The 14,034-nt window shown below is 44.5% G+C and overlaps 1 protein-coding gene across 4 annotated transcripts in view; it reads left to right on the top strand.

Moving 5' to 3' along the window:
• The window catches only part of SEMA6A (semaphorin 6A), a 134,677-nt gene that overhangs the window by 70,375 nt on the left and 50,268 nt on the right, over positions 1–14,034 (top strand). For all 4 annotated transcript variants that reach the window (XM_027076855.2, XM_027076857.2, XM_027076856.2 and 1 more), the window contains exons 2-6: positions 673–810; positions 3,379–3,496; positions 9,351–9,411; positions 10,379–10,441; positions 11,176–11,277. In XM_027076855.2, coding sequence (XP_026932656.1) covers positions 711–810; positions 3,379–3,496; positions 9,351–9,411; positions 10,379–10,441; positions 11,176–11,277 — 444 coding nt within the window. In that variant the 5' untranslated portion in view covers positions 673–710. The remainder of the gene's footprint in view (positions 1–672; positions 811–3,378; positions 3,497–9,350; positions 9,412–10,378; positions 10,442–11,175; positions 11,278–14,034) is intronic.

Here is a 14,034-nt window from a genome sequence, read left to right as displayed (position 1 = left end):
GTTTTGGCTCAGGTCATGATCTCATGGTTCATGAGTATGAGCCTCACGTCCCACTCTGTGCTGCTGGGTGTGAAACCTGGTTGAGATTCTCTCTCTCCCTCTCTCGCTACCCCTCCCCTGCTCATGCCGGCGTGCATGCTCTCGAGCTCTCGCCCTCAAAATAAATAAATAAAATTTAAAAAAGAAAAAAGAAAGAAAGAAACCTCCTAGTTTTTCCAATACTGACAACTACTTTAAATTTTTGAAAAATGCTGAGCTGGCCAAACAAAACATGTCTGGGGGATGGCCTGCTGCTGTATACCTGCTCAGAAGAAAAGTATTTACGTTAAAAAAAAAAAAATGTGTTCTCAGTTGTCCATTTTTTGGAATGCAGTAATTGTGAAACGGCCACCTATAATGGCCTTAAAATGGCTCAGGACAAAGGAACTCGGGCTCTGGGCCACGTGTTTGGAAGGGGCTTTGCAAAAGGGCTCGGATGCATGGGGAAGGAGGGTGCATAGTGGGTAGTGGTTACAGGTTTCTTATGTAAAACACAATAATCCGTGAACTCACAATGGAAAAGATATGAAGGCGAGGCCCCTGGTCTCTGAAATTTATCTTCAAGGCCATTTCATTTCATGGAGGTGAATAAAGCTGACTTGAAAAAAAAATTCTTTCTTTGCTCTTTGGCAGGGTGAAGTAGAGAAATAAAGTCTCCCCGCTGAACTACTATGAGGTCAGAAGCCTTGCTGCTATATTTCACACTGCTACACTTTGCTGGGGCTGGTTTCCCAGAAGATTCTGAACCAATCAGTATTTCGCATGGCAACTGTAAGTATCCACAATTTCACTGTCCTTCTCTCCCTTGGTGGGCACTGTAGGCTGCATCAGCCAGCAAAACATCAACATTTTCTAAAATCTAATACAACAGGAGACTGTTAGTCACTTTAACTTGCAGGTGACAGAGGCGTCTCGTCAAATTGGTGAGATGGCTGTTCTGTAACTCTTAAATACTGGTGTGGAGACACGTGTGAACATGTGTGTGTGGATGTGAAATGCTTCTCAGTACCTCTGATGAAGTCTCAAGTCACTGCAAGGAGGCCATTCATGATCATGCCCGAAAACCTGCCATGGGAGAATGTCACTACCTTCCGTGTATTGCCAGTGGTGATGTTTTCGTAGGTAGTTAGTGTGTGGGCATTTTACAAGATAAGAACAGGAAATAAGACGGTTCTGGAGGACTTAGGGACACAAATTAACTTTTCTTTTACACTGAGAACAGCTATCATTGCTAGCCTTAAGAGGGATTCTGAATTCACAGAGGACCTATTTGAACTATGTATAACTTTCCTTTTAGTCTCTGCCTCGGTGTCAAGGGGAGAAAACCATACAATTAAGAATTCAGTTGACTACTGGAGGGAAGTCCTACCTGAGTGTGGGATGCAACAGGCAATTAACTACTTCTTTCCCTTCTCTCCAAAAGACAGTGTTTTATCACAGTAAAGGTGAAAGAGAGTCTTTTACCCAAATATCTATTTTCCCAGTAATCATCCCAAAACAAACACTCAACAAACCAGAAGGAAGGTGTTTAGCATTTACATGGGATACTAAGGAGATCCATCAATGCCTGGCTTTCTGCTGGACAGTCTAGGTTGAAAAGAGAAATAATTTTACACGAAGGTGAAGTGGCAAGACCTGACAGAGAAAATAAAGAGCAAACAAAAGTCAGGGCGAGATTAAGGACCAAACTGTGTCATTCAAAATCATTGTTCTTAAAGTGGCGGTCCACCTGACTCAAGGGCCCTAACCTTAATACACATTTCTTAATCTCTAATCATAATTAAGATAGGTATTCTATCTTTGGTGCCCCTGTGAAGAAGTCCCCCAGCACAAATGTGCAGCTGAAAATCCAATGTCCGTGGACACTCACATTCTTGACAGAAGGGAGATGTGAATTTGTTTTAGCGAGCTCCTTGATGAATGGGTAAATGAAATTTCAGAGCAGTAGAGGGGGAAGTACAAGATACTCCCATACCAAGCTTGATATACCAAGGTATATTTTACTCTCTGATACCCACTGTGAGTACTGCTCAGATACTACAGGGGTTTAATGTGTATGCGTGTGTCGGGGTTGGGGGGGGCTGTTTGTGGTGTCTGGGTGGCTCATTTAGTTGAGCATCTGACTCTTGATTTCTGCTCAGGCCAGGATCTCATGGTTCATGGGATTAAGCCCTGCATCGGGCTCCACACTGACAGCATAGAAGCATAGAGCCTGCTTGGCCAAGATTCTCTCTCTCTCTCTCTCTCTCTCTCTCTCTCTCTCTCCCTCCCTCCCTCCCTCCCTCCCTCCCCCCTCTCCCTCTCTCCCTCTCCCTCCCACTCTCTCTGCCTCTCCCCTTCTCACACACATGTGCACACACACTCTCTCTCTCAAAACATGTTTTTTTACAGCGTAGGGATCTGAGCATAAATCTGAATGGTTTTCAAATTATTATTTACACCCCACCCACCCACCCCCCAAAAAACATTTCTAAACGTGACTCATCTTTCTTTCCTCCTGAGTTTCTCTGGAGGACTGCTAGTGCTCTGGAGATTATAGGTTTAAAGGTAGAGAGATTTTTGAGATGTAGGTATTTCTAAAGGTCAGATATTATTGCAAACTGCCCACTCTCAGCTAAAGAGAACTGTAGGAAAGCAGAAATATATTCATTGACTCTCCAAGTCAGGGAAAATTCCAGATCACCCGACTGGCTACACTCCGTTTGACCCTGTCCTGTCGAAGCCCCCCGCTTCTGTGAGATTAAGCCAATTGCTTAACTCAAGAGTGAACTTCCCACAGTTCCTAGAATGCCAACCAACCTAGCAGGGCTGCCTTCAATAGTAGATTATTCCAACTGGACGCCTGTGGAGACTGTATTTTTCTTCTGGCTCCTGGATGAGGGCTCTCGCCTCCAGACCACATTGCCTTTGTGGTGATTGATGGGAAAGCTGCTTTGAAATAGTTTTGTCCGGAGACAAGATCTTTGGCAGGCTGCCCCTCGGGCTTAGCACTCTAAAGAAGATGAAAAGAAAACGGGAAGAAAAGAGCACCTTCATGTAAAGGGTTCACTTGCAAGTTTAACCCCCAGAAAGAGGGACAAGTCAGAAATTGTGACACTCAGAAACAGAAGTCCAGGCTTATTATCATCTGGAAATGAAACTGTAACTTGATCGTCCCTTACAGAGCACCGTCTATCACAGGCTTTCCTAAAATAACAGACTCATTGGAAATGGAAAGTGGTGGCATGGACTGACTCAAATATGGTTTTGTTTTGTGGCTGGGCCCCCCTCCTCTCCCTGCCCTGTCAATTCTTGGCTTGATTTCCTTTCCCTCTCTTGCCCCATCTCTTCTTTTCACAGATACAAAACAGTATCCGGTGTTTGTGGGCCACAAGCCAGGACGGAACACCACACAGAGGCACAGGCTGGACATCCAGATGATTATGATCATGAATAGAACCCTCTACATTGCTGCTAGGTGAGTTGCCTTTTCCTCATGTCTGTCCTTAGCATCTGACGAAGGTCCTAAGATCGAATGTGCCTGCGATGCCTCGTCTTAAAAGATCATGACATTCCCAAATAATGTGTTATTTAATTTGAAGGCTACTTTACTTTGTCAAGCCATCATCCTTGCAAGATTTTCTGTGTCTGTTTAACTGTAGGTGGACTTAGAGCGAAATAATTGCATATTTTGGAGCTTAGACTCAAAGAATCCACTCTCTTGAACATATACACAAACATCTACTCCAGCGACCAGTATGATACTTGTTAAATTAACTTGAATTTGTAAACATTTATTATAAAGATATGGGTGTGGGTGTGTATTAAGCCTGTTAGTATTTTTGTAGTGAATATATGGTGTATCTCATTACTGACACAGAATGGCAGTAGAAAGTTTTTGATTTGGATCTAGTAAGAAAATACTCATCCATTGGGTATTGTGATCTAAATAGACCATGTCTTAAGGCTGAATGGCAGGGTAAGAATACAGCCTCAACAGTGCTCACGTGGATTTAGGCTTTTTTCCTCATTCTGTTCTTAACTTACCTGGACCACAACTGTTCTGGCCCTAAGTGTCCTCTGTCAAATGAGACGCTGGATTAGATTATCCTAAGAAATCCCTTGGGATTGGGGCGCCTGAGTGGCGCAGGTTAAGCCCTGTCGGTTAAGCGTCCGACTTCAGCTCAGGTCACGATCTCAAGGTTCGTGGGTTCAAGCCCTGCGTCGGGCTCCGTGCTAACAGCTCAGAGCCTACAGCCTCCCTCTCTCTCTGCCCCTTTCCCACTTGTGCTCTGTATCTCTCTCTCTTTCTCTCAAAAATAAACAAACATTAAGAAAAAAATTTAAAAAAAAAAAGAGAAGTTCCTTTGGATTCTAACGATGTATGATCCTCAGTTTTGGAGGTATGTAGCTCATTCAAAATAATTCTAAATGAAGAGCAACAAAGAACGCTATCTTGTGGGGTTCCACTGTGATCTTAACTTGGGTCTAGACTGATTAATCACTTCACAGTGGGAAGAAAACATAGACAGTGTGTTTGTGATACTTGTATGGCCGTGAACATAGATAAGGAACAGGTAAATAACAACAGTGCTTGATTCTTCCAAAGCACTTAGGTGTTCTAAAATGACAAGCTAGGCAACATAAACCAAAAACCACTGGCCACATTAAAATATCCTTCGAGTATCCCACAAAACATCCCAGGGAGCAATGCCAAAACACTTTTTAACAATTTTACTTCACAAATACTTATATGGTATATACTACTTGTACGTTCTATATAAATCATGCTATGTAAATTCTTTATAAATGTTAATTCATTCAATCCTGGAAGGAAAAAAAAAAAACACCTTAGGTGAAGGAGCTATTATTATCCTCATGTCTTACAGGAAGAAAGCAAGGTACAGAAAGGTGAAATGCCTGGGCCACGATGGCAAAGGCAGAATTTGAAATGGGGTGGCCTTGCTCTACACTCTGGAGATTTACTTCCTGTACTAGGCACCTACTGAGTAGGAAAGTTGATCCTATTTATCTGGCAGTAACCTTCTAACTGCTGTTGCCCAAGAACACAGCCAGTGTGGGTATTCACTGGAAAGCATTCTCATAAGGGCCTCAGCAGGTGCCTCTCTGGTAGAGTGTCAGGTCCTTCTGGGGCACCTGGGTGGCTCAGTCTGTTGAGCATCCGACTCCTGATTTTGGCCCAGGTCATGATATAATCCCAGGGTTATGGGATCGAGCCCCATGTTGGGTGGGGGGGCACTTTAGATTCTTTCTGTCTCTCCCTCTGCCCCTCTCCCCCAATCATGCTCTTTCTCCCTAAAATAAAAGTAAAATAAACATGTTAAATGTTTAAAAAAAAAAGAGTATCAGGTCCTTCCTAAATACCATTTTTAGTTTCCTAAATGTAGCAGGACTGGAAGATTACATTTGTACCCAATTATCTATGGGCAGGTCAAAACAAATGATTATGCTTTGGATCTGTGAGATTCTTGAGTCAAGAATCTTCTATGAATGACTCACTTTGTAACTGAGTCTCTAGTGGACTATCCCTACACCTGATGATTTAATGTGGGTGTGGACTGCAGGTCCGGGGTGGCCCCTGAGTTATGAGCCAAGTGCTATGCAAACTTAAAAAGTGACCGTTAGAATGGGAAAAGATATTTACAAATGACATATCAAAGGGCTAGTATCCAAAATCTATAAAGAGCTCACCAAACTCCACACCCGAAAAACAAAAAACCCAGTGAAGAAATGGGCAGAAAACATGAATAGACACTTCTCTAAAGAAGACATCCGGATGGCCAACAGGCACATGAAAAGATGCTCAACATCGCTCCTCATCAGGGAAACACGAATCAAAACCACACTCAGATATCACCTCACGCCAGTCAGAGTGGCCAAAATGAACAAATCAGGAGACTATAGATGCTGGAGAGGATGTGGAGAAACGGGAACCCTTTTGCACTGTTGGTGGGAATGCAAATTGGTGCAGCCACTCTGGAAAGCAGTGTGGAGGTTCCTCAGAAAATTAAAAATAGACCTACCCTATGACCCAGCAGTAGCACTGCTAGGATATCCCAAGGGATACAGGAGTACTGATGCATAGGGGCACTTGTACCCCAATGTTTATAGCAGCACTCTCAGCAATAGCCAAATTGTGGAAAGAGCCTAAATGTCCATCAACTGATGAATGGATAAAGAAATTGTGGTTTATATACACAATGGAATACTATGTGGCAATGAGAAAGAATGAAATATGGCCTTTTGTAGCAACGTGGATGGAACTGGAGAGTGTGATGCTAAGTGAAATAAGCCATACAGAGAAAGACAGATACATATGTTTTCACACTTATGTGGATCTTGAGAAACTGAACAGAAACCCATGGGGGAGGGGAAGGAAAAAAAAAAAAAAAGAGGTTAGAGTGGGAGAGAGCCAAAGCATAAGAGACTGTTAAAAACTGAGAACAAACTCAGGGTTGATGGGGGGTGGGAGGGAGGGGAGGGTGGGTGATGGGTATTGAGGAGGGCACCTTTTGGGATGAGCACTGGGTGTTGTATGGAAACCAATTTGACAATAAATTTCATATATTGAAAAAAAAAAAGTGACCGTTATTCCAGCTTGTTAAAACCAAGACAGTGTTATCCTAACCCCCACCCCCCAGAAAGGAGAGACCAGAAACGTAAGGGAAAATAAGGAGAGAAACACATTCATGCTTTTCTAAGACTATAAACCAGACTTGGGACAGCTGGGTGGCTCAGTCAGTTAAATGTCCGACTTCGGCTTAGGTCACGATCTCAGGGTGTGTGGGTTTGAGCCCCACCTCGGGCTCACTGACAGTGTGGAGTCTGCTTGGGATTCTCTCTCTCCCTCCCAGCCCCTCTCCCACTCGGCGTTCCCTCTCAAAATAAATAAATAAACTTTAAAATAAATTAAATTAAAAAAAAAGACTATGAAACAGACTTGCCTTTTGTGAAAGGTCAAATTTGTAAAACGCCCTCACACTGACATTTTGACTTCCACTCTACACACACAGCCCCTTCCCTTCGATCCACACCCTTAGGAAAACTCCTCAAGGAGTTCCCTGGCCACCATGTTTAAGGTCTCTCCTCACCCTTCAACTTCCCAGCACTGCCCAGAGGGATCGAGGTTCCTAGGCAGCAAGGGACCCGATTTAAAGTCATGTCCTTCCCCCAGGCTCAAACCAGGGCAACTTTCAGTTCAGTTTTGCTCACTGTGGGGGAGGAAGAGGGAAGTCCTTGGATTAAGTCAGTTTGTGTTCAAATAACTTAGTTCAGTCAGAGTGGCTTGTGAACCCTGAGATGAACACACGGGTAGCTGGGAATAGCCCTCCATTCTGGTCTTAGATTTAGCATAAAAGCGCTGTTTCTGTTCGCTGGGCAGTGGGATCTCTTGGATATTGAAAAAGATTGCCACTGTCCAAAAGGTTTCATTCAGGGAATTCTATTTCTAAAAGGCTTCCCTGCTCTTCCAGACAATCTGAGTCAGCAATCAGAAGCCAAGGCCTATCCAGAACCCAGAGATTGAGTGAGCCTTGATGGCAGGAACCCCTTTCAATTCGGCTTTATTACTATCCATTTTGAAGATCCTTTTTTTGTTTGTTTGTTTAATCTCTGAAACTGCTAATTAACATAAACAGGCCATGCCAGAAGGGGGCAATCCGAGAGCTTTCTGAGGAATTGCCAATGCATATTAATCAGTTGTTAATTTACAATTCATATATTCAGCTCCTACTTAAAAGTTTTGAGGGGAGGCAGGGTAAGGAAAAAACTAGAGTCCCTGCAAACCTGATACTGAAGTAATAAGCAATTCCATCCCAATAATGAGCCTGACCCACAGCACCACCAATAAAGTCAAACAAGTAATAAAAGAATGCAATAAAACTGCCTTGAAATTAAAGGGCAGGGTGATTCTGGCACCCTACTGAGGTTCCAAGAACTTCCCAATTCAGCAATTTACAAAAAAAAAAAAAACAAAAAAAAACAAAAAACAGGCTCACCATTCTCCCCGACCACACACACGCACGCACACGCGCGCGCACACACACACACACACACACACACACACACACACACAGAGGCTCACACGCTCACAGTTGCAAGGAAATTTTATAAGCCAACAGCCTTGCCCCCAACTTTTATTTTCACATGAGAGAGCCAGTTTTTGATTTCTATTTCTCTCTGTTGTACTTTTCCTAAAAGTAGTAGCAGACAGATTTCCAAGGAACCGTGGGGGAAAAAAATTAAAGTGAATCCTGACAGCAGATCGTTCCTTTCTTTTTTTCTTCCCTTTTTTCTTCCCCCCTCCCTCCACTTTCTCTTAAGTAATGAGGGGGCTTGAAAGTCTCCATGTGGGAGCCTTGAGGTCCTGGTTTAAAGCTGTGGGTAATTTTCCAGCCCCAGGACTTCCTGCATTTTAGAAAAAGTCAATGTTATTTCAAGGGAAAACGAGCTGTTTTGCTTTCCCTCACAAGCCCCCCATCTTTCCAGTTGAGCATAGTTCTTTTCTTTTCTTTCTTCTGAATTCCAGACAAAAACGCCCTTGTACTCCGCTCACACAGAAGGGGATGTTTAAATATAGACCCACACCTGAGCTGCTGATTCTGTTTCTTCCCTTCCAGGGGGGAGATGGGCAGCAAATCGTAAAGACAACCAAATTCTCAGCAAAACAGGAAGGTGAACAGAAGCAAGAAATGTAAACTTTAGCTCAAGTACATTTTAGACCTTAATTGACCATCGTTGTGTGAAGAAAATAGTGCTTTCTGGAAATAATTTCACCTTTACCATCTCCCAACGTGTCAATCAAATTGTCAAAGCTAAGGCTGAAAACACGTTTTGTAAAGGGGGAAACAGCCAGAGATTTGCTTTTTGTTAGTCTCCTCGCCCCCCCGCCCCTCCCCACCAGTGATGAACAAGTGTGGTATGTAAGTGATCGGTTTGTGGATTTGAAGACGCTGCAAAGGCACATGAGCCCATCTGTGTTCCGGCTTTGGGGTCAATTTAACTTTCAGAGTCCTCTCTCCTGAACTACACACATACAGATATTGTAGTTCTGGCATGAGGGACATTACAGCAAGGTTTTTTTAAAAGGTGCCCCCTCCAGAAAGATCCCATGATTTGTCAGAAATAGCAGAGTGGGTCCATCGGCACCTCTCAGAGGCTGAGCGGTTCCCTTTTTCTTGCATGTGAATGTCTCGTTTTTTAATAACAGGGATATGGATTTATCTGCCTTGAATGAGATATATACTCATTCAGGAGAACATTAACTATCTCGACTCTTGTGTTTGACACTATTAATTTTTCATTGTTTACAGGGACCATATTTATACTGTTGATATGGACACCTCACACACAGAAGAAATTTATTGTAGCAAAGTAAGTAGTTTTAAAACCATCTTTCTAGCATGAAGGGCTTTAGGATAGTTCTTGAAGGGAATACGTATTTTAACTGCATTGATTGAGATGACATGGCCAATAATTTGGAACATTTTGTGGAATCCTAATTTGAGGCTAATACATGTTCAGAAACAGTTACATACTTCACAGTTTATTCATTAAATATGTGTGCATATATGACTTGGGAATTTTAGGTCATTTCTAAATTCCTTTACTGCCATGTTTGCCCAGGAAAATATCAGTTTTCCTATGTAAAATTTTTGCCCCACAAATGTTTCCATGTTACATTTCCATGTCTTACAGTATTAGGATTTGACTGTTGTGGCTCAGGAATTTGATCATTATCCATTTCAGACAGACATAAAATACAACCTAAGCTTCCCCTATATAACTCCACATGGAGGTATTTTAGTTATTAAAATCTGCCATAGAAGTAGACGATTCCTTCGGTCCATGAATTTACGTGGAGTGTAACCTGAATTCAATCTTTGTCCACCTAACGTGAATGTCCCCTTTATGTGTAAGTAAATGACTTCCATATTTTAAGGAAAAAGCGTGTTTTATGAAAACTGATTTGTCAACTGAAAGGAAAGGGCCAGGACATGTATTTTATCAAAACGAGCGTAATTTAGCGAGTTGATTGGGATATTCTACGTGAAATTTCCATACTGCTGTTTGTTCCTCTTTCCTTTCTCCTTCATCTTTATCTCAAAAGAGAAGAAGATCATTCCGTAGCTTAATGAATAGATAGGAGTTCAAAATTAAATGAACAGTTCTCATCTCTGATCTTTTGTTGTTATGGTGAATTAATCATGGAGAAAGGGTGCGGAAAGCTTTCAATAAATGTATGTTCAGCCTCCGTCTCCCCAAGGGAACGCTTACTTCTGAAATCAAATGCAACCAACCACCCCTGGACTCTAATTGATTTCTTTCTTGGTCCCTGCAGAAACTGACATGGAAATCTAGACAGGCTGATGTAGACACATGCAGAATGAAGGGGAAACATAAGGTAGGCAATTTTCATTTCTCCTGCAGCTGCCACTTTGGGTTAAGTTTCTGACGGTTATCTCCAGCCGTAGACCGTGATGCGGAATGGATCGTGAGAGTCCCTTTTCCCTCGGTAATTGCTTTTTCCATCAACTTATTGAAGGCTTTAATTTGCAGAAATAGTTTGCTTTTAACGTGATGAAATATTACGACAGCTGCTAGGGCTGCATCATGAACTACGTCGGGGCGCCAGGGATTATGGCCACAAAGCTGGCTGCCCCCACTCTTCTGAGTGCACTCTCCACTAGCCCACCGCGCACACCCAGAGCCCCCAGGGAGGCTGGAGAAGCGTGCAGAAAAAAGCTGCCGCAGACATGCGGGGGGCTGTGTTTTAGTCCTAGACCAACGTAAAAACACACTTCAGCCGGGAGCCCTGCAACATCAAGGGACCCCGGGACATCTGGTGTTAAAATTAATATAATGGAAGGCTGGCACTTCCAGGCTTGTCGTCCTTTTGTGGCGTCAACACACGCTCGCTCCTCTCTACGCCTGCCGCGTTTTCACTGTTCAAAAAGCAACTGCGGTCAGCATCACCTTTTGGTAGACAATCAGGAGGAGCTCGGGTGTGTAACAGAGGAGCCCCACCCACGGCCACCTTTGCTCTAACCTTACGGTCGGCAGATCACAGTACACAGGAAAGAACGGGTTTTCTGTACTGAACTGACTGGACACAAACGAGTCTGAATTATTTTTCAGGACGAGTGTCACAACTTCATTAAAGTTCTTCTAAAGAAAAGCGATGATACTCTGTTTGTCTGTGGAACTAATGCCTTCAACCCTTCCTGCAGAAACTATAAGGTAACTGCGGTTCTGTCTGTTGGAACCACACGGGGCCGGAGGTATTTCATAATTTACTGTGATTGTACCTGCAGCGACCTAAGACGGGTAATTCAACACCATCGGGTGCCTCTCGCTCGTTGGGACTTCGTGTGTCCCTCCCCGTGAGTGATCCTGAGCAGGCTTCTAAGCTTCCTGTTTATGCAGGATTCAACGACACACCTTGCAGGGGCCTGCCCAGCAAAGTTCGTTTCTGTAAGATCCTACTCCCCATTGTTCAGAACACCAGCAGACTTTCCCATAGGCACCGTGTGGGCTTCCCCTCTCTCCCCTTCCCTGCCTCCCTCCCGCCCCACCATCTCCTCTCTGAGCACAAAAACACACTTCTGTTGGGAATGATTCCTACTTTAAAAGGCATCTCAAAAGCACGCCATGGAAACTGTAGACTTTCTTTTAGATAAGATTTCGAAGAACACGGAAATTTAGTTCCACTAAGCACTCTGCTTACTTGACTGTGGCCTTACCTACTCTGGCCTTTACGCAAGGGGAAAAAAAATGAACTCTTGAAGCATTCGTACATCTAGTCGGTTCTGAGCAGCCGACAGGGGCAGTGCTGAAGAAGCAGGAGCCGCCAGCTGAAGACGTGCCAGTGATCCGAGGTCCTGGCTCGGCATCTGTTAGCTCTCCTTGCCCCTTCTTGCTGCCATAGTCTTCCTTTCAGCAAACATGTACGGAGTTGCTCACATGGCCAGGCACTTGACTGGGGTTATAAGGACAAACAGGAGGCCTCCGTCCTTAAGGAAGCCAGACGGGGAGATGAGAATTCTCAATTCCATGGGCTTGTTGCTGTGACATAACACAGGGCACTATGGAGGCACAAGAGAAAGGTACTAACCTTAGCCTAAGGTGAGGAATCAGACAAAGCTTCTAGAAGGAGGTAGATGACCCTTCTCTTCAAATGCTCCCCCTGCTGTTCTCACATGTGGAACACGAGCACCTCTAGCCCAGAAGACAGCCTAGAGTTCTGTGAGGGCAGGGACCACGTCTGTGACAGTCTGGAATCTGACCAGTACCTCCAAACAGGTGCTCTGTTAATTCTGGTGGGGTAAAGAGTGAATGGAATGCCTAATTTTTGTTTTAAAGAGCAAGTAGAAGTTAGCCAAATGAAGGGAGGAGGGCATTCCAGGTAGAGGGAACAGCATGAACAAAGGCACTGAGTGAGAAACAGTGTGTTGAGCTTGAGAAACGTCATTTGATTTTGAAGTGCCGGGCTGTGAGGTGACAATAACAAACAAGAGGCTGGAGAGGGAGGTGGCCCCAGGGATGAAGGGAAGAGAAGAGATTCAGGAAATACTTAAGTGACCAAAGCCAGGAGGATGTAAGAACCGATGAGAAGCACAGGACAAGGAGAGAGAGGAGTAAAGAAGGACTGCCAGGCTGTCTCTTGGGTGAGCGAATGGATGGAGCTGCCACGGGTTCAGACAGGGAACAGAAGCAGCGAAGCGGCGGGCTGGCAGAGGCAGGTAGCGAGAAGGCGCCCGAGGCTTCAGTTTGGAGCATCAGGAGGGGCCCCGGCTCTGCGGTTGGCAATGCCTGACGATGGGATGTGAACAGAGCTGATAAGAAAATGCATGGGTGAGCCTTGATTTAGGGAGAGACATGGGGAGAAATACACATTGGGTTTCACCAGGCATAAAGTGAACCCTGAGGGGCATAAAGAATGAGAAATGATAGGGGTGCCTGGGTGGCTCAGTCGGTTGGGCATCCCGCTTTGGCTCAGTTCGGGGGTTTGAGCCCTGTGTTGGGCTCTTGCCCTGGCAGTGTGGAGCCTGCTTGGGATTCTCTCCCTCTCCCTCTCTCTCTACCCCTCCCCTGCTTTCATTTCTCTCTCTCAAAAGAGAAACAGGAGGATATCAAAACCAGAGGGCCCACCACCCTTTGTCTCGACAGTTTTAAAACACCCTCAGTCTCAGCACGGACATCAGAGGGAGGGTCTGTGTGACCCTCAGGCTCATCGTCCATCTTACATTTGGAAAGGGGCACCAGCAAGGCCAGGATTAGGGTGACGCAGGGGAGGCATGCGCCTCAGGCACAGAAAGTAAGAGAATTCTGTATCAAGGTGGGTGATCGCTTAATGCAGTATTTTACAAAATCTAAACTGATGTAAAACACACTCCCCTAAAATAGCAAACTTTTTAATAAGGAGCTGGATCCATTCAGTCTGTAACAAAGGCAGTCCGTCCAAACTCTAGCTCAGGCCGGTGACAGCGTGCAGCTGACGTTGTGACTTTAATTCTCCCACTTAATATTCTGTCCCCGTATGTCACTGTTTAGGACTCATTAAGATTAATGCTTTTCACAATTCCCAACCAATTCCCTAGCTGGAAAGCTATCTTTTATGACAAATTACAGGTTTTCTCGGCACTGTGATACACAGACCGGGAGTGGTCTAGCTCATTCTTCCCACACATGTTCCATTCCCTGGGATGCCTCACCTGTGGCGATACGTCCGCCTCTTGCTTGTTCCAGTCACCCCTGCTGAGGCATGTTCTGGAGCCTGGGCCTCCCAAGAAAGCACACACGGATGTTCTTCCCGCACAGTCCCATCTGTCTCCCTGCCTAGCACTGTGAATGGTAGCGAGCACCCCTGACATCGGTCAGAGCAGTGTTTTTTTCAGACCCAGGGCACAGTGGATGATATGAGACATGATGTGTTTGGCTGCAGGGAGAACATTCTTTCCCTTAAGCGCTGTTTATGAACAGATCAACACTAAAGGT

Source organism: Acinonyx jubatus, chromosome A1 (assembly GCF_027475565.1).
Source record: "Acinonyx jubatus isolate Ajub_Pintada_27869175 chromosome A1, VMU_Ajub_asm_v1.0, whole genome shotgun sequence".
Lineage (NCBI taxonomy): Eukaryota > Metazoa > Chordata > Mammalia > Carnivora > Felidae > Acinonyx > Acinonyx jubatus.
This window is presented reverse-complemented; position numbering and strand designations above follow the sequence as displayed.